The sequence below is a fragment of the Narcine bancroftii genome, chromosome 3, assembly GCF_036971445.1.
Source record: "Narcine bancroftii isolate sNarBan1 chromosome 3, sNarBan1.hap1, whole genome shotgun sequence".
Taxonomy (NCBI): Eukaryota; Metazoa; Chordata; class Chondrichthyes; order Torpediniformes; family Narcinidae; genus Narcine; species Narcine bancroftii.
The window spans coordinates 332,575,036-332,595,764 of NC_091471.1; the positions used below are offsets into that span (position 1 = coordinate 332,575,036).

General features: G+C 48.5%; 1 protein-coding gene across 3 annotated transcripts in view; it reads left to right on the top strand.

Moving 5' to 3' along the window:
- The window catches only part of itgb4 (integrin, beta 4), a 142,323-nt gene that overhangs the window by 69,322 nt on the left and 52,272 nt on the right, over nt 1–20,729 (top strand). For all 3 annotated transcript variants that reach the window (XM_069929326.1, XM_069929328.1, XM_069929327.1), the window contains exons 13-24: nt 2,508–2,728; nt 5,053–5,156; nt 6,041–6,133; nt 6,867–6,996; nt 10,068–10,187; nt 10,871–10,977; nt 14,086–14,137; nt 15,505–15,693; nt 17,761–17,864; nt 18,079–18,137; nt 19,315–19,338; nt 20,577–20,725. In XM_069929326.1, the coding sequence (XP_069785427.1) occupies nt 2,508–2,728; nt 5,053–5,156; nt 6,041–6,133; nt 6,867–6,996; nt 10,068–10,187; nt 10,871–10,977; nt 14,086–14,137; nt 15,505–15,693; nt 17,761–17,864; nt 18,079–18,137; nt 19,315–19,338; nt 20,577–20,725 (1,352 nt within the window). The remainder of the gene's footprint in view (nt 1–2,507; nt 2,729–5,052; nt 5,157–6,040; nt 6,134–6,866; nt 6,997–10,067; nt 10,188–10,870; nt 10,978–14,085; nt 14,138–15,504; nt 15,694–17,760; nt 17,865–18,078; nt 18,138–19,314; nt 19,339–20,576; nt 20,726–20,729) is intronic.

Below are 20,729 nucleotides of genomic sequence, written 5' to 3' on the forward strand. Positions count from 1 at the left end.
TATGTGTGAATATACTGGTGTGTGTGGAATTACCACCCTCCCCCACCCCCCCACCAAGCCACAACAGCTCAAGGCCCAATTCTTGAGAGGCAATTTGAAATAGAGATTCATAAATTCACATCAATGCAACATGCAGGCTTTGGATGAAATGAGCAGTTCATGAAGTGGGTGAAAGAGACCAGGGTTGGGGGTGGGGGGGCGGTGACAGAATGTTGATTAACTCACAAAACCCTTGTGGAGGTGCTTCCAACAAAATGTCCTTTTAGACAAGTGCCAACCAAAACTCCCCTCTTCTTTGGCATAGGGGACACAAAGCTTCTGGAACACTTTTTGTGGGTCAGCTGAACTCAAGTGACTCTCACTCTGGTCACTATCTAAGCGCAGTATTTCTTCTGCAAGTAAAATACTTTCCAAGGGTCAGTCGAATAAAAGTGACCTTCACTCTTTTGGTCACGGAGTGGTCTTCTCATTCCTCCATTACTAACAAGAGGAAATCAGACAGATTACTTATAACCACATATGAGGCCAATCCGGCAGAGTATTTCTTCTTCAGAGAGCTGTTTGCTCCTGTGCCGTCACCTTAAAATGGTCCCTGAGCAAAGCTGTGCACTGGTTCTTCAATATGCTGGTCACATGGTCCCTGCACCTTGTATTTCCTGGGCTTCTCTCCTCACTCTGCAAATGTATCCAATTTTGAAACATGCTGTTGAAAGCCTGCTGCCAGTTTCACAGACATTCCAAAAGCCTGCAGGCCTGTGCAGAATTTATTCTCTTAAAGGGACATTCCACATAAATAAAAAACTGAAAAATGGGAGCAGGTAGCACCTCCCTCCAACAAAGGAAAATGTGAGCTGTAAGAGCAAATTTTTAACTGCAACCCACAATGTTTGAAATAATACATTGCATTGCACCGACAGAGTATCTTTCAGTAACATTGCAAACTTAACATTTTGAAAGCTCATCAGCAAAATATGTACAGAACTTTCTGTAATACCCAACCATTCCTAAAAATCTCCTAATACCTTCCTTACCCATGGGAATGGGAAACTAAGAAATAATCCGAACTTTCGCCTGGACAGGCGCCAACTTGCCTTGACCAACAACATAACCAAGATGCATCACAGTAGCATGGGCTGAGTCACTCTTTCGCTAAATTAACAGTAAGGTTGGCTTTCGAAAGTTTGTCAAATAGTTTCTCTTGGGCCAATTCAAAGACTTACTGCAAATGCACTTTAAATTTTGAGACATAATCCAACAATTTCAACTGCACATCCTCATTAACCCATTGTTCCTTCAACAACCCTAAAAGTCCTCTAACTCTAAAAGTCCAACCCCCAACCCAAAAGGGTAAAGCCCAATGACTCCAGTACAAACTCTCTTGCTGCAAACTGAAAAATGGGAGCACATAATAGGGAGAGAAGCCACACTAACAAACAGAAGAGGGAAGGGGGTGGAGAGATGGAGGAAAGAAGACAGCGGGATGGAGGAGAACGGGGAGTAGGCTAGCTAAAACCGGATGAATTGATGTTAATGCCATCCAGTTGGAGCGCATCCAGACAGAAAGTAAGGTATTGCTCCTATGATATATGGATGGTCTTGATTTGACAGTATGTGAAGCCATGGACAGACATGTCAACATGGGAGTGGTTGGCCACTGTGAGATCCCTGTCACTGATGCGGACAGAGTGATGGTGCTCAGCAAAGAGACCTCCCAGTCTGTGTCTAGTTTCTCTGATGTCGAGAAGGCCACAACAGGAGCACTGGATAACTCCCATGGATACACAAGTGAAGTGTTGCTTCACATAGAAGGACCGTTTTGGGGCCCCAAATGGTGGTGAGGGAGGAGGTGTGGGCCCAAGTGTGGTACTTCCTGCAGCTGCAGGGGAAGGCACCAAGGGGGCAATTTACGGGAATGGATGAATGGGCCCTCGCCCATCACAGAGGAATGTTCCTTATCGAAGGCAGAGAAGGGAAGGTGTGTCTGGCGGAGGGACCATGTTGTAGGTGATGGAAATTGAGGGTCATGCCAAACCTCCTCAGTCTTCTAAGAAACTATGCTTTCTGACCGTCATGATGTCCTGGTGGACATCTGGTTCATGTTTCCGTAAGTTGTTTCACTGTCGTTCAAGTTCGACTTTATTATCACGGTTGGGTTAGCGGTTTTAGTGCAAGAACCAGCAATCAGGACTAAGGTGCAAATCCTGCGCTGTCTGTAAGAGGTTGGTAGATATAGAGCAGGATCAGTTGGAACAGAGCCAACACAACATTATTTGTTTGGTGTGAGGTTCATTCAGGAATCTGATAACAGCAGGAAAGAAACCATCTTTGAATCTAGTGGTGCTTGAACTGGCACTTGTGAATCCTCTTCCCAACAGGACATTAAAGAGGAGAGTGCGGCGAGGATGGGATGTCTTTTGAGATGGTTTGTTTGTAATTTTTCACAAAGGTCTGTGATGCTCCAACGATGGTAAATTAACTGGCAACTTTTCATCTCTCTCCCGCTTCAGGCAGGGCAGTGATTGCAGCTGCAGGAAAGGTTCTGAAGGAAACATTGCCGCCTGCATTGATCCCAAAAGCAACAGCTCGCAGGTTTGTTCTAAGCGTGGGGAGTGTCAATGTGGAACCTGTCACTGTTTACCCTCAAAGAACCACCTGGAAAAATATGACGGGATGTATTGTGAATACAGCAACCTGCTGTGTCCGCGCTACGCTGGCTTCACTTGTAACGGTGAGTCAAGTTAAACAAGAAAGTCTGAGATGCTAGGGTTGAGTGCAATACACAGACATGCCAGAGAAACTCAGCAGGTCATGTCAGATGTCACGGGCGGCACAGTTGGCGCAATGCTGTTACAGCGGGAGCCATCAGGACAACGGGTTCGAATCTCGCACTGTCTGTGAGGAATTTATATGTTCTCCTGTGTCTGTGTGTGTTTCCCCCCGAGGGCTCCGGTTTCCACCACCTGTTTGAAATGTATCGGGAGTTTTGGGTTAATTGGGCGTAGTTGGGCATCACGGACCTGTGGCCCAAAATGGCCTGTTACCGTGCTGTAGGTCTAAATTTCAATTTAACAATTAAAATTAAAATTTGTAAATCAAAAAAATTTCTGACGAAGGGCTCAGGCCCGAAACGTCGGTTACCCTTTATTTCCAATAGATGCTGTTGAGTTTCTCTAGTACCTTTGTGTGTTGCTAACGGTGAGTGAAACTGGCTCTCAGTACAAGGATGGGCGGGTGGGGAAGGACTTATGGAACATTGTTTTGTAAAAGCAACAAAGACAGTAGTTCAGTTTTGAGTTAATACACAAAAGAGTAAGAGAAACTCAGCAGGTCCTGCAGTGTCCACAGGAGGCAAAGATATACTGTATCGTCAACGTTTCAGGTCTGGATTTAGTTTTGAAGAAACCTGTAACATGCGCTCCTTCTGGGGTCTTTAGAGAGGTCCCCAAAAAGTGCTGTTATTGTTCATGAATTTAATTGTTGACCAGGGCAACAGGGGGCCTGAGGGCTTTCTTTTTTCTTCCAATATTCCTTGGGTCTCCACCCAAAAGAGCAGGGATTCTTGCATCTCATCAGAGAGATGGAGACCTCAGCCAAGATGAAGGGCTCTGGAATGAAGTTTTCAGGGTTTAAACCAACCAATGGCTGACCAGGAGGGGACCAATCAGTGTTTGAGTGGCTTTAAATGGCCAATGCCAGCGGTTTCACTCCCATCTTCTATCCTGTGGGGCCGTTTATTTGTTCACTGCTGCCCAATAGGTGGCAGTGGAGAAAGTTAGAGTTGGCTGCTACCAATGGAATGGGTAGCTAGCACAGGGCCAATGGTATATGATAGGTTTTGAGGACAGGAAAGGCCTGACTGGTGATAATGGATTTAAATTGAACCAAATCTTCTCAGATTCCTTGAGAGAACTGATGGTTGCTGGATCAGTCGGAAGTGTTCCTCATCCATGAGGTGAATTTCCAGGTGAAACCTGGCTTAGGCCAATTGAGTGCCCTTCACTGTGCAGGGTTACAATGGTCACTACTACTGGCTGTAGGAAAGGTGGAGAAGTGTAACACTGCAACCATCGTTTGGGGAAAAACATGTTCACATTCCAACAGATAACTTGTATTTCAAGATAATTAGAACACTACAGCACAGAAACAGGCCCTCTGAATTGAACTACTATTCTGTTTCGTCCCATCAAGCCACACCAGGACTATATCCCCCCCCCCATACCCCTCTCATCCACATACCTATCCAAATGTTCTTAAATGTCAAAATCGCCTGCATTCTCACTTCAACTGGCAGTTCATTCGACACTCTCGCCACTCTCTGTGCGAAGATATCCACCCTGCCCCCCCCCCAAGTTCTCTTTAGACTTTCACCCTTAACCAATGTCCTCTAGTTCTTGTCTCACCTTCAGAAGATGAAGCCTGCTCTCTCTGTACCCCTCAAAATTTGGTATCAAACCTCCACTCATTGTCTGACACTTCAGGGAATAGTTAACCTTCAACCCCTTAACTCAGCTCCTGAAGTCTGGGCAATATCCTAGTAAATCTCCTCTGCACTCTTCCAATCTTATTGATATCCTTCCTGTAGTTAGGTGACCAAAACTGCACGCAATACTCCAAATTTGGCCTCACCAATGTCTTATACGTCACCATAACATTCCAAATTCTGTACTCAATACTTGGAGTTATGAAGGTCAATGTGCCAGAAGCTCTCGTTACGACCCTATTTATGATTTATTTGTATTTACGATACAAAAGGTATCAAATCCTCAAAGTTGTACTGACCAATGGAGTTGGCATTGAGTAGAACCGACCAATATGAATTTGATTGACCAATGGAATTGGTGGTATGGGTTGGATTGACCAATAGGATTGATGGCATGAGATGGATTGGCCAATAGCACTGGCGATTTGCCCAATAGGATTGGCAATATGAAATCGGGTTGAATTTGAGTTGTACTGATTGATGCCCCCCCGAGTTTGGGTTTGGTTGATTGCCTTTTGTACCCTAGAGTTATTCTTCTTGTTTAATTCTGTTTTCTTCCTGTGTCTCCACAGATCGTGGGAGATGTTTTGAGGAGAAGTGTCAATGTGACAACGGATGGACAGGTCTTTCATGTGAATGTCCAATCAGTAACGCTACCTGCATCAATGCTAATGGAGTAAGCTGGAAATACTGGGATACCACAGCTGAGAGGTTTTGGGTCTCCTTATCTAAGGAAGGATGTGTTGGCATTGGAGAGGGTCCAAAGGTGGTTCACGAGAATGATCCTTAGAATGAAAGGGTTATCAAATGAGGAGCTTTTGGACTGTACTTGCAGGAGTTTAGAATAATATGGGGGGATATTATTGAAAACTACTGAATACTGAAAGGACAGAACTGATGCTGAGAGTACGTGGGGAAGTGCGAGGCCAGAGGGAATAGCCTCAGAATACAAAAATGCCCTTTAGGAGGAATTTCTTTACCCAGAGGATGATGAATTTTGGAATTTGTTGCCGTGGTTGGCTGTGGAGGCCAAGTCATTGGATATATTTAAGACAGAGGTAGATAGGTTCTTGACAAGGAAAAGAATCAAGAGTTATGGGGAGAAGGCAGGACAATGGGGTTGAAATGGATTGTAAATAAGCCATGATGGAATGGCGGGCAGACTCAATGGGCTGAATGGCCTAATTACACTGTGTGCCTTATTGGTCTTGTATTGAGGATGAAAATTATTCTGGGAGGCAGCTGAATGGTAGTGACTTGATTTCTGTCCTTAATAAGATCCCTTTTTCTTTTGAGTGAGATGTAAAGATGTAAAACATCACAATTCATTATTGAGCTGCTGGAGGGACTCAGCAGGTCACTCAGTCAACAAGGGTCAGTCAGCAGGACTCAGCGGGTCACTCAGCCACTAAGGGTCAGTCAGCAGGACTCAGCAGATCACTCAGCCACCAAGGGTCGGTCAGCAGGATACAGTGGGTCAGTCAGCCACCAAGTGGGAGGGGAGAGTGTGAGGAGGGAGTGATGTCCGTCCAGTTCCTGACCTGTACTTTCCTGACCCAGTTGCTGTGTAACGGCAAAGGCACTTGCCTGTGCGGGCGATGCAAGTGCGAAGAGCAGAACACAGACCCAACCTGCGGCAGCACCACCTATCTGGTAAGGAGACTCGCTTCGGGCATAGACGTGTGGGTCCCGCCCCGCACCCCCACCCCCCAGCTTGCACAGCAATATTCTGCCAGCAGCTGTGGCATGGTGGGTTTACCCACTGTGGGCGCCGGACCCAACCCTCAATGGAAGGGCTTGCTGCCCCTGGGTCCGACAGTGAGGAGCTTCCACTGGTCCTGAGGCCAGCCTGGTCTGCGGCTCAATGGTCAAACCTCTCTTACCGCTCCCCATGGAATGAACGGTCACTCCTGCTCACTTCCCATTCTGCCCAGTGACCACTAGCTTTCTCATTCATCTCTTGGAGGGCTGGAGATGGGTGGGCAAAGAGAAGCTGAGAGGGGATCAGCTGGTCAGGCCTGCCGAGGAGAAGGGCACCTCCGAATGGTGTGCACGCTGACCCCACTGCATTGCGGGTCAAGTTACCGCAGTCACTGGCAGGGCTGGGGGAACCTGCTCCCTACTGGCACTGACCCGTCAGTAATCCCTCCTGGGGCTGAGGGACATGCACTGCCTTACTGGGTGGAGAGATCACACTCAGATAAATCTCTCAGGGATTCAGTCCTACCCTGTGAATGGGGATGGGGTAGGGGAGTGGGGGTCATGAATTTGAAGCCCCACCCTCATTGGAGCTGAGGTCAACTTGGGGCTCTGGGCTCCACTGAGAAGCTTCTAGAAATTCAACGACCTGCGGTGCACTGTCTGACATGCTCCCTGCCTCCGACAGCAACTTCTGGGGCTGTGTGAGGACACCCGCACCTGTGTCCAATGCCAGGCGTGGAACACAGGGGAGAAGAAAGGGCAGAACTGCAAGACGTGCAGCAATGTGTTCGAGTTTGTGGATGAACTGAAGTCAGGTCAGTGCCAAGACCTTGTCCCCTCCACCCCCACCCCCCTCCCCCACCAAAATCCCCTCCCACCTGTCTGCCCACTTGCACATTCTCCCCTGCGTGATTTTGTACAAGAAAGTCTGCTGATGCTGGGGGTCAAGTTCAATGCACCAGCGCGCTGGATAAACTCAGCAGGCAATGAAGCTTCCTGTAGGAAGTATAGGGTAACTAACGTCTGGACCTGGGCCCTTGGCCAGGAATGCATTTCTGTGTGCGATAAGGCTCACAGTGTGGATGTATACCCCACTGCCTCAGCAGATGGCTGTCCCCAGCATCCACTTTGACAACCCCCCCCCAACCCCTTTCCTCTGATTCTGTCCCAAACTACTCAGCTGCCCTCTGTTGTGCTGTTACCATTGGCATGAGTGATGCTGGCAGTTTGTCCACAGTGCTCCCCCCAGCAGAAAGGGCTGCCTACTCAGTGGGCTGATGAGGAAGCTTGCCAGAACAATGTCCTCCACCCCTGGTGGTGCGGCGACTCCGTCCCTGAGAGGGCAGGCAGTCAGCATTTGGGTTAATGGTTTTACCTCTGGCACTGTGTCATATAACAGTGAAACCCCCAATACCCAGCTCCTAAGAGGATTGGTGGATGCTGGATGAGCGGGTTTTATGGTTGCTTGAGACTCACTCTTACAATGCCTAATACACCTGTATTAATAATAATAGATGGTTGAAAAGGCATATATACTTTTCTGTTCTTACACTGAATAATCTACACCTGCATGAATATATAAACTTTAAAGCATCTTACTTTATTTTCAGTCACATTCTTTGAAAACATTTAAGCATCGCTGCATCTGCAGGTTCCTCCCCCTCCACAGAGCTGCCCGAAAGACGAACAATAACATTATAGATAATTAATCCCCCCTTTAGCCTTACTAATGTAAAAAATATACTAATAAAAATACACTCTTACTAAGCAGGCTCACTTTAAGTGAGTCACCCAACGGCGAGCGGCATCAACCAGCTCTTCATCCTGGGCGACGCCATTGCTGTTTCATACAATGTTATTCAAACAGCTGCCATGAGCAAAGCCCGACCAAGGCACTCCGCTAGCTGAATATTTGCTTCCATCCTCACCACACGTTCAGTTCACAGAACATTTACAATTTGAAACTTACTTTTTTTTTAACCTGTTTATTTATTTTAATGCTTTAAATTTATTTTACTTTTTTATTTGCTGGCTGCTTTTAGGCTGCAGTTGCTTGAATTCCAGATACCAGAGGTTTTACTGCACTTCATAAAAATGCAACAGAATGTGGTGTAAAAGTAACAGAATAGGTAATGTGCAGGAGGGGGTTATTATGGAGCCTTAATGTCTACACTGTAGACTTATTTCAGGAACTGGAAGAGTTTAAGACACAGCCTTATTGAATTTGTAGCTGCTTTCAGGTGGCCACCTATTCTAGCCCAATGTGGCTGTCCGGTGGCCACCTGGAAGTGGAGAACCCGGCCAGGAGGAGCACTTACCTAACCCTCCTCCTGTAGGTATATTCTCTGGCTCCGAGAATCCCCCGTTGCACCAGAAAGCAGCGGTGGGATGTCGGCCACAGTCCACAGGAGCCGGCGTTCGCTTGGACGCGGATCTCCCTCAGCCGGCGTGTTTAGGTGACAGAAAGGTATCTTCTCCGCAACCACCTGAACGTCCCAGCTGCACTCCCACAGCCGCGTATGCCGACGCATAATCTGTGTCCAAGCACCAGAAAGCGGCTCTGGGTAGGAAGAATTTCTCAATCTTATATGTTACTTCAGAGAACATTTACATTTTCAAGCTTTTATAATTTTTTAAAATTTAGTCTTTTATGTTTTAATTTTATTTACGTTCCTCAATATTTTGGCAGTTGCTTGAGCTTGCCGGTTGCTTGAATTCCGGAACTGGGTTTTTTACCGAATTAAGGTTATTCGTCACATTACGGACCATTTAAGAGAGATCTAACCATGTAAAGCACACAGTGGTGCTGCACGGTTGGCATAGAAGTTAATGCCACACCATTACAGCCCCAGTGATCAGGACCGCAGTTTGAATCCCGCGCTGTCTCTGAGGAGTTTGTATGTTCTCCACATGCCTGCGTGGGTTTCTTCCAGGGGGCTCGTGTTTCCTCCCACCGTTCAAAACGTACTGGGGTAGAGGTTAATTGGGGCAGCACAGGTTCGTGGGCCAAAACAGCCTGTAACTGTGATGTATGTCCACGTTTATAAAATTCATTTATATTCTAATTAAATTTAGAAAGTATATAGCCTTTTAGTGAAAAAAAGAATGATCAATTAGTACAAAGCAAGGGCAGCATGAGGGCATTGCTGTAGGGTTCAGTCAGGAACATGATGATGGCGGAGAAGAGAGAAGAATGCTTTCACATTCCTGAGCCTTCTTCCTGATGGCAGGAGGGAGAAGAGAGCATGTCCAGGGTGTGGTGGGTACTTCAGTGCGTTGGCTGCCTTTTCCAAATCAGTGGGTGGTGCAGATGGGTCCGTGAGGAGAGGGAACTGCATCCACCACCTTCTGCAACTTGGGCATGACCAGGGTTAATGGTCAAGATTCAATTGATTGCCATGTAATAAAGACAGTGCCATATTACATGAAATTGCCTTTAATGTGCTGTAAGGCAGACACATTCACCATCAGCAGAAATTGGCCCTTGCATCCAAGAAAGAGAAGCAAAAGAGAGTCCCCCCCAGAGTCGCGGTGTCCGTGAATTTACCTCAGGCGCTCTTGTAGCCTCTCCAGCCACACAGAGTCCAGATCCAGATCTCCCACACAATTAGGATCCCTTCAGCGCCCTTGGCACCCTCTTGCATCCCAGATACCCCTTCGGCCAGTCTCCAGCTGTCTGCTACCTGGTGTGAGTCTCTTGACCGTCGTCTGCGGCAGCCCACATCGCGTGGGTTCCTCACCTCGAGTCACCAACAGCCCGCCGGCTGTGTGCTCCTCAGCCACAGAATCCCTCACTGGTCCGTTACCATGGGCACCAGCTCAAGGCTGGAGGGTTCCTGTCCAGGGTGTGGGCCCATGGACTGATGGTTTGTTTTTTCCCCTGCAGATCAGCTGGTGACAGAGAGCTGCCAGTTCCGTGATGAGGACGATGACTGCACCTACTACTACACGGTGGAGAAACACCCCAGTGCCAATGTCAGTTACGTCCAGGTTCTGAAGAAGAAAGGTGTGTGCAATGAAGCCCACAGGGCTGGGGACACTCAGCTGGTCAGGTAGCGCCCATTTCCTGGCCTGACTCTTCAGAACTCATGTCCCCAGGATGTGATTTTCTGTGGAATATTTGGCTTCCAGTCTGCTGAAGGGTGAGGGCTGAGTTGTAGGGAGGGTTTGGGAGACTGAGAGGGTCTACAATAACAATGTTTAAAAGGATATTGAACAGATACATGAAAAGAAAGGGTTCAGAAGGATATGGACCCAATGCAGGCAAGTAGGTCCAGCTCAGAATGCCACTTTGAACCATTTTGAGTTCACTCTATATTCTCATGTAATTGTTGATACTGTGTAATAGTTGACCTGCACCACCACCACCCCCCCACCCTTTTCTGGCTCGAGGGAGGGTTATTTGGAGGGGGGTATTTGGAGGAGGGTTATTTGGAGGGTAGTGAGGGGTTATTTAGAGGGAGTGAGAGGGATTATTTGAGGGGCAGCAGAGGGAGTTGCTCGAGGGCCCCAGGAAGAGTGTTTGGGGGACTCCAGGAATCATGTTGGGTGTGGGCCAACCTTAATTCCAGCCTGTTGTTGGTTCATTACACTGTCCCTGGTGGAAGGGAGAATACACCTGCCCGACTCCCCCCCCCCCGCACTCCCCCGACCCACCTCCACCTGGTCTGATGATCTCTCCTCCCCCAGACTGTCCCCCAGGAGGCTTCCTCTGGCTCATCCCACTCATCATCTTCCTGATGCTGCTACTGGGCCTGCTGCTGCTGCTGTGCTGGAAGTACTTCGCCTGGTGCCGGGTGAGTGATGCATGGTGGGATAGTGTCTGCTGGTCACCTCTCAGGAACCCTCGCCAAAGGGGCAAGAGCCCGAGGGAAGGTGGGAGGCAGGCAGAGGGGGATGGTCAGAACCTTTCTTCCATGGCCGGCCTATCAAAAAAACGGGAAGACAAGCGGTTGGGGGAGAATTTTGCAGGGGTCTCGGTATTTTACTGAGAGTGTGCTAGCACCTTTAACATTCTGCTCGAGGAGGTGGGGAGACGTGAGATCATTAGGGAGGTACGGTGGGTAACATGGTTAGTGTAACTATCCCAGCGCCACCAATCCGGGTTTGAATCCCACACTGTCCATCAGGTATTTGTACCTTCTCCCTGTGTCTGCGTAGGTTTCCTCCAGGTGCTCCTCCCATGTTCCAAAACATGGGTTAATTAGTCACATAGGCGCTAAACACAATCTCATGGCCTATGTGACCATGCTGTATCTCTAAAAAAAATTTTTTTAATTACGTTTGAGATTCATTTAAACCAATGGTTTTAAAACTTCCCCCAACTCACATTCCACCTTAAGCAATCCCTATGTCATTGGTGCTCTGTGATTAGTAAGGGATTGCTTAAGGTGGGATGTGGGTGGGAAGAAAAAGTTTGAAAACCACTGTTGTAATCGTACCTCATTGACTCATTATGTGCTCAGTTTTAGAACTCCAAAGGAAATGGGGCAATTTTTCTCAAGCAAAATATTTCAGTAATAATTGGGTCGAGAGCAGTGATTCGCAACCTTCACAGACCACCTTAAACAATCCCTTACTGATCACAGAGCACCGATGGCATAGGGGTAACTTAAAGTGGGATGTGAGTTTAGGGGGCAGTTTGAAAATCTCTGATTTAAACAGTCACAGTCACATGTACTCTAACCATAAAGGGTGTGGTCCTGAGGGTAACTGGGATTAGGGTAACAGGGTAGTGAGATGCGTGTGGTAAAGGTAAAGGTTCCATTATTGGAATGTAATACTACATTTAGAATGTAACATACATGAAATCCTTTAACTTCGTCTACTGTAAGGCAGACAGAGAGTCTCCACTTTGTCCAGTGACCCTCACAAAGACCTACAGTATCTGGTGTTCCTAGGTGGTCTCCCCAAGTTCTGACCAGTCCTGAGCCTGCTTAGCTTCTGAGATCAGGCAATCTCAGGCGTATACAGGTGCAGTGGGGATGGGCTGGACCAAGGGTTTCTGTGCTGTGTGAACTCCTGGACTGGATGCCGAGATGTCCAGGCATTGCCAAGGGCTTGCACTGTCCAGCCCTGTCGTGGAGAGAATGGCACCAAGTTTTCAGAATGAGGCCACGGGTCCCTTGGTGTGTTCTCCCCGACCTTGTTCAAGGTCTGATGTTCAAGGACTACAGAGTGTTGGTTCGTCCTTGGGTTTGGAGGCAGGAGGGAACAGGGAACTACTCATCTTCAAGGCATGGCTCATGGGATCGAAGGGCCAACTCTCCTCCCCTCTTTCCTGATTCCTGATGAAGGGCTCAAGCCCAAAATGTTGGTGACTCTTCCTACGGGTACTGCATGGCCTGCTGAGTTGCTCCAGCACGTTGGTGTACTGCACTCGACTGCAGACTTTCCTGTTTAACTGGGATCTAAGGGAAGTTGTACCCAAAGCTTGCACTGGGGCAGCGGACGATGAGGGGTTACTGGCAGACCCAGTGCACAGCTCCTTGCTCTCTCTGCTAGGTATGAAGAACTTTTAAAGTTTATGGTGGTTTAGTGATGTACGAGAGACGTTGCTTGTAGAGTCTACAGGTGATTGGAAGGCAGGGAGAGAGGCCAGGGAATCTATAAACCGCGGGATGTTCGGGTGTGGGAAGGATGGTTGAGAAGGCACACAGGTTAGGCCCAGGCACAGAGTCGGAACTTAGATCCTTCCTGGAATTCAGACATTGCATGGAGAGGTTGGTTCAGCAGTGAGAGGGTGGGGAGGGGGATATTGCAGGGGGATTTTTCCAGATGGAGAGGTGCTTTCTTTCGAGAGGAGATCTGAGGTGATCAGGGAGGATCCACTTCCCTAAACCCAGACGATCCAGGTCACTGATGGTGGGTTAGGGCAGTGGTGATGTGGAGCCCACTCCTGGCAAAGTGGTGGAGACAGGAACCACCCCATGATTATCCAGTGCTTGGACCTGTGCTTATTGACACAGTTTGGGTGAACAGATCTTGCTGACTGGCCTGTACACAAAGGAATAGATCCTCTCCTGTGACATAAGTATCTACAATCCAATGAACCTGCCTTGGATAGTTTGGACCATGATGTGTCAGTGCACAGAGAATGAATTGCCCTTCATCGGCACCTTCTGGTCTTCAATTTCAAGCAGAGCCATGTGGATAACTATTTGAAAGATCAAGGAAATTAGGGCTAAGGGAAGCTGGCAGGGGAGGAGAACTGAGGCCATTCACAAACATGCTGAAAAAACTCAGCAGGTCATGTGGCATCCATAGGAACTAAAGGGTGTCCAACGTCTCAGGCCTGGGCCCTTCATCAAGCTATAAGCAAAATATCAGGCTGGTACCAAGATAAAAAGGTGGGGTAAGGAAAGGGGAGAGAGAGAGAGAGAGACAGAGAGACAGAGAGACCTAACAGAACCTGGAGAAATTGATGTTAATACCATCTGGTTGGAGAGTGCTCAAACTGTCTCATTTCCTTTCCCAGTTCCACACCCCCTACCCTTCCACCTCCTCTACCTACCTCCTTCCTACCACACCACCCCTTCTCCCTAGCTTTCTATTTTGCCTTCCAACCCATATCTACCTATCACCCCTTACCTGTTAGTCTCTGCTCCTCCCCTGCCCCTTTCTCTTTCTTCTCCTCTCCTTCCCCCACCTTTTATGCTCAAAGCATCGGTAATATCCCTTTGGCCTCTGGATGCTGCGCGACCTTCTGAGTTTCTCCAGTATATTTGGGTATTGAACTACATCACAACATCTGGAGTCTTTCCTGTTTAACCCTGCTTGTGCTTTAGGGGCCTTGTGGCTTTATTGATAGCTTTTATTGACTGATTCAGAAGTGTAGGCGTATGTATGTATGATCCGTTGGAAGGTTGGAAGACATGTCAGTAATGAAGTGTCTCTTGTCACAGGCCTGCTGTGGGAAGCTGCCCTGCTGTGCTATGTTGCCCTGCTGTGCCACAGGTAAAGTCAGTCCACCCTCCGAATCCGTGTGAAGTGTCTCAAGCTAAGAGAGAAGTGGCTTGGTTGCAGGGTTGGACACAACAGGAAGGCACCCATCCCCAAAAGCCCCTGACGTTGCCACGTGAGGTGGCCCACCAGCTGGTGAGCCACAAGTACAGGGATCAGGCAAGGCCCAAGGGCCAATTTTCAGCCCTGTCCAACAGGGGAATGTGATGGATGTTGGCAATGCCCAATGTAAGCCAACCCCAGGACATCAAGCCTCATTTAGGAAGAATGGCCTGTCCTGGAGTGTCTGAGGAACAAGCTGTTTCAGCCCCTCCATTCAGTTAGATCGTGGCAGATCTTTTCCTCAACCCTATTCCATTCAACTTGGCTCCAGTTCTGGTTTTGCATCTCCCTGATTTGACCAATTCCAATCCTCAACACTCCAGTGAATGCCCATTGTTTAGGAGAAAGGTTTTCCCTTCTGCGAACACACGCACACACCCTCCCCAATCCATCCTGAAGGTTTTCCCTCTCAACCTTGCTCTAATTTTAAGGTTATGCACTTCCTCTGGACCCTCCCTCTGCTATTTGCAGTAGGAGGCAGTGACTCCGAAGTAAGGTCCCCATGGGCAGATCCACACTGTGCCAAGGAGGAGTTGGACAGTTAGTGCTGTCAGGGCAAAGGGTGGAAGGTCCAACAGAGGTTATCATACAGAAGGGAAAGGGAGTCATCAGCATTATCCCAGCCAGTACATTATCCCTCTGGTCGTTGGTGTTTCGGGCACTTTCCTGTGCCGTGTTTCAGCAGTTAAAAAACTTCACATGGGCAGGCTCGAGCTTGGACCCTGTGGCCTCTGCCATTAACCCTGGTCTTGGCCACCCACGTGCTGGAGCCACCGTTGCCTCCATCAGTGACACCGACTATCAACCTACTGTAGCCTCCGACGTCTCTGTCAACGCAGGTACTTACCCCCGTCCTGACCAACCCCATTCTGGCGTCCACGCCAACTCCATCTCCAGTTCCCTCACCATGTGGCGGGACCTGCTGAGTTTCTCCAGCATGTTTGGATCCTGCACTAGATCCCAGCCTCCGCAGACTTTCCCTCTCTGTAAACCAAACCAAACTTTCCCACTCACACACCACCCTAAGCAATCCCTATGTCATCAGTGCTCTGTGATTAGTAAGGTGGGATGTGGGTGGGATGAAAAAGTTTGAAGACCACTGCTGTAAATGAACACTGGTGTCAACATAACCCATGCGATCAGACTTGCCTCTCAATGCTCCACATAATTCGGCACTTTCAAGTCCTTTGATCGTTCTCAAGAACTTTATTCAGACCATCCTTCAGAATGCACAGTTACATTATTGATTCTGTTCCCAGGTCCCATGGTCGGGTTTAAGGAAGATCACTACATGCTCCGTCAAAGCAAGATGACCTCCAGCTCGCTGGACACACCAATGGTGCGGACAGGCAAACAGCACGGGACAGACATTGTCCGCTGGAAGGTGACAGACAACGTGCACAAGGGGGCCACTGCACACTCACAGCTGGTCAGCCCCAAGGACACCGGTGGGTATCACAGGCCACACGAGGGGCACAACACCGAAGGGTGAGGCAGCTGAAGCCGTCTCAGGGTTTCCTAAACTGCAGACTCTGGGCACGTTCGTTCTCAGGCGAAGCGGCCTTTGGCATGTCCTCTGCCAGCACCTGAGCTGGAAGTTGTTGAGCTTTTAGATCATGATGAAATGGTTCCTAGGAGCCCAAATCCTGGCACTGATTGCAAAAAGCTGGCCCCTGGGCTAGATTTTAAACCCTTCTAATCCATATATCTGTCTAAATATCTTTTGAATATTGTATCACTTCTACAGCTTTCTCTGGCAGCTTGTTCCAGATACAAACCACCCTCTGAGGGAAAAGTTACCCATCAGGTTCCTTTTCAATCTCTCTCCTCTCGCCTTAAACCCCTATCCTCTACCTCTGGAAACATTGACCTTGGGGGAAAAATGACTGTGAATAAACGCTTAATCATGGCCCCTTATGAGTTTAGGAACCTCGAGTCTAAAGAGGTCATCCCCTCAGCCTCCCAGCATCCAGGAAACCCCAGCCCATCCAACCTCCCTAAAACTCAAGCCCTCCAGCCCCAGCAAAGGGTTCTGCAACCCTTGCTGGTACCCTTTCTACAGATGGGCAACCTGAACTTTGCCCTGCACTTTGTATGGTCTCACCAACTCCTTCTGCCACTGCGTCACGGGGCCCCAACGTTTGTATTCGGCAGATGATTCGAAGGTTGGAAGAGTGTGGGTGGTGCTGAAGGTGTGAAAGGTTACAAAAGGTGCAGAGTTGGGCGGAAAAGTGGCAGATGGAGTTCAATCCGGATATGTGTGAGGCGATGCATTTTGGAAGGACAAACCAGAAGGCTGAATACAGGGTTAATGGTCGATTACTTAAGAGTGTGGATGAACAGAGGGACCTCAGGATCCAAATCGATACATCTCTCAAGGTCACCGCACAAGTTGACAGGATCATTAAGAAGGCCTATGGAGCGCTGGGATTCATTAATAGGGGGATTGAGTTCAGGAGTTGCATCTCTATAAATCTCTGGTGAGACCCCACTTAGAGTATTGTGTTCAGTTCTGGTCACCTCATGACAGGAATGATGTGAAAGCTGTGGAGAGGGTGCAGAGGAGATTTACCCCAGGATGTTGCCTGGATTGGGAAACAAGTCTTATGAGGCAAGGTTAGCAGAGCTGGGACTTTTCTCTTTGCAGAGTAGAAGAATGAGAGGAGACAATGGAATTCTACAAGATTATGAGAGGGATAGATAGGGTGGACGGCCAGCTGTTTCCCAGGGCAAGCATAGCAAACACCAGAGGACATGTGCACAAAGTGAAGGGAGGGAAGTTTAGGGGAGACGTCAGGGGTAAGTTTTGTTTTAACATAGAGAGGTGTGGGGGCCTGGAATGCTTTGCCAGGGACAATGGTGGAGGCCGAAACATTAGGGGCATTTGGATGGAAGGAAAATAGAGGTTTATGGGGTAGGGAGGGATTAATTTTTTTAAAGGAATACATACGTCTGCACAACATTGAGGGCCGAAGGACCTGTTCTGTACTGGAATGTTCTATGGTCTATGTACCCGGCCCAATGAAGAGAATATGCCAAATGTTTTCTTCATTTCCCTGTGCCAGCAGTCCCACGCTATATCAGCCCCTTGTAATCTTGTACACTGCCATTAAGTCACCTCCCATTCTTCATCACTCCAACTCAATCAACGTGTTCTCCAATCCGGAGCACTTTCCCAGCAGATGGAAATCCTGCAGGAAATGTAGATGTCTGTCCTCAGTGTCCACTACACCACCAGTTTTGGTGTCGTCTATAAATTTACTAATGGTGTTGAGGCGCTTCGCAGGACTGTGGCTTCATCACTTGTATGATGCTAACAATTGTTCCACTGACATTTTCTGAGGTTGGGGAGGGGGAGTGTGACGGCTGGCTGTGTGAGTGTGTGACACATGGAGGCAGTGTGGACTGTGCACACCACCTCACTCAGAAGATGCCAGTGCCTCCTTGGCATTGCATGCTGGGGGTTTCAGCTCTCCCCAACAGTCCTTGACCCTCAACCTGTGTTTCCCCATCAGTTCTGTACAACCTGTCATTGCGAGCGGCTCGAATGTTCAACAGCGACCTGAAGAACCCGGACTCGCGGGAGTCGGAGCAGCTGCGGCTTCTGGTGGAAGAGAATGTGAGTTGTGAGCTGGTGGGGTGGGCCTCCACTGCAGTGAACCCCGTTGGCCAGGGGCACGGGGCACAGTGGGGTGATGGGGTCATGTGCAGGAGAAGAGGGTTGGTGCTAGGGTGGGACTAAACACTGCTGAAGAACAGTGGGTGGGACAGGTGTACACCTCTACTTAGTGTTAGCAGTGACCTCTGACCCAGGCCTGCCTTTGTTCTTCCAGCTCAATGACGTGTATAAACGTATTCCAGGAGCTCAGACTGTCCGCAAAACTAGATTCAGGTAAGGATATTTTCAGGCAGTGCCTCTTTTTGTGTGTGTCTCTCTCTCACTCCCCCTCTCTGTCTCTCTCCTCATCACCTCCTTTGCCCCCTCATCACTCTCCTTTTCTTGCTGTCCTTGGTCCTTCCCACTCTCTTTGCACACTCTTTGTGCCTTCTCTTTGCTTGATCTTTCCTTCCTCTTCCCCCATCCCACTCCTCAATGTATCGGTCTCTCTTTTTCCCCCTCCCCAGTTCCCTCTCCTTCCTTCCTCAATGTATCTTTGCACATCCCTCTTTCATTCATCCCACTTTCCCTTTCTCCTTCTGCATCTCTCTCCATCAATTTGGCATCGTCTTTCCTCCCTCCATTATTCCCAGTCTCCTCTCCATGGGCCTCCCTTTTGTTCTCTCCCTGTCCATCTCCTCTTTCTCTGAAATAAATCTCATTCTCCACCCCACATCCACTTCTCTCTCTCTTTATTTATTCCTTTCTCCTTTTCTTTCTCTCTCTCTCTCTCTCTCTCTCCCCCCTCCCCCCTTTGGTGCTCTGTCCCTGACCCCGATGATGGTGGTTTGCCTTTATCACTGACATCTGTGATTTTAAGCTGCGTGGACTGTAGCAAGGCCCTTGTCACGGTCCATGAGGTCAACCTGTCTGGAAGGTCAGATCACATGAGCATAAACATCGTATTACGATGTTGGTGTTGGTGAGAGTGAGACTGCACTTGGAGAGTTGCGTACAGAAAGATATCGTTAAGCTGGACCAGGTGCAGAAACAAAAGTGTTATTGGGCCTGGAGGGAATTATGTGAGGGGTGGATCGGCTGTGACTTTTCTCCCTGCAGCATAGGATAATGTAGAGGTTTATAAGATCATGAAGAGCGTAGATTAAACTATTTCCCAAGAGTCTGAAACTAGATTTAAGGTGAGATTTAAAAGGGTCTTTGAGTCAGAAACCTTCACACAGGGGATGTTAGGTTGTGTGGATTGAGCTGCCAGAGACATGGTAGAATCGGAGACAGTAGTAATGTTCAAAAGACATTTGGACAGGTACATGGATAGGGAAGATTCAGAGGGACATGGGATGAACGCAGGGCAATGGGGCGAGCTTGGCCAGCATCGACAAGTTGGGCCAAAAGAGCTGTTTCTGTGCTACAAAGCTCTGTGATTCTAAATGTGTTTTTTCCTCTGTTTCAGGACTCAGCCCAATGCAGGAAAAAGGTAGGTAATTTTACAGCAGACCCTACCAGCAGTCTCCCTGTGATCTCCCACACCCATCTCTCACCTTTCTTGAGATGTTTGTCCTAAACCATCCGAGACCTATTTATTTTTTAAACCCCCCCCCCCCCACCTCCCACCCCACTCACCACCAAAATTAATTTTTGTTAATGCCCTTTGGCACTGGGGCTTGTCACGCTGGTTGTGCGACGCTGGGTACTCAGCTGCCAGCACCATCGTAAAGCTACCCGGTCCATTCAAGGCTAGCATCTCCAGCTTCAAGGACAGTTTCTTTCCAACAGGCTCTTAAGCCTTCCCTTGCCACACTGATTGGGGCAGCTCCGACACCACAAAAGGTCTGTCTGAAAGACACACTGTGAATCATTTGTTTCTTTGCTATTTTTAATTCAAATAAGTGCATGATTGCAGTTGTTTTCCAATTGCTTTTTGTCATTGTTTTGACAAACCACCTGTTCAGCTGCATCAAGGGTTTCAGTGCATTTGTACATCGAACGAGGTACATGATATTATGATTACCTGCCAGTCAGAACCAGGACTCAAGGCCACTGGCTTTGTCCAGAGGGCAAATGAAGGATAATGATCTCTCATGTGTAACTTTTAGCAACATACCTTAATGGAATGCAGTAGATCCCACCAACAGCATGAACGACAGTGTTCTACTTTTCAAGCAGGGTGAATTTTTCCCAGCGGGAATGGCTGCCAGTATGTTTTACATCCAGTGAGAGGGATAGCATAACAATGATTTGACGTGACAGAGCATCATCCCTCTGGTGCTCGGATCTGTGCACTGCCAAACTGGGGCAGTTCACCCTGTTTTAACACTGAGCCGGGACTTATTGGGTGACCCTCCAATGTTGCGGCTTCAGTACCCTGACCTGACGCTGGGTGATGACCATTCACCCTCACCTGGCCCTCTGAGCAGCAACAGTTCACCCTTGTTCCTCGCTCCTTGTTCATCACCTGTAAACACTTCTTGTTTTGCATCAGCTGCCCCTACTAGCTGGTGCCTCTCCCAACACTGGCTGCCTGGTTCCTTCCACAGACTTGCCGAGTTCGTCCAGCACCTTGTGTGTCGCCGCAGTTGAACAGCATCTGCACTTTCCTTCATTTACTTGAGATTTAACCTCTGCCAGTGGAAGAGAAGGCCGGCTGTGTCATTTATTTTTTTCCCCAGAGCTACCCCGTCAGCTTGGTAACCTCGGCATGTTTCTCCATCACAGATCGGACCTGACGATCATTGATGCACAGTTGCCAGCCCCCCGAGCCGCTCAACCAGAGATTGTCAAACTAACCGAGCACCAAGTGACCATGGGCACCTTCAACGATCTGAAAGTCATCCCCGGTTATTACACCGTGGCATCTGATCGAGGTGA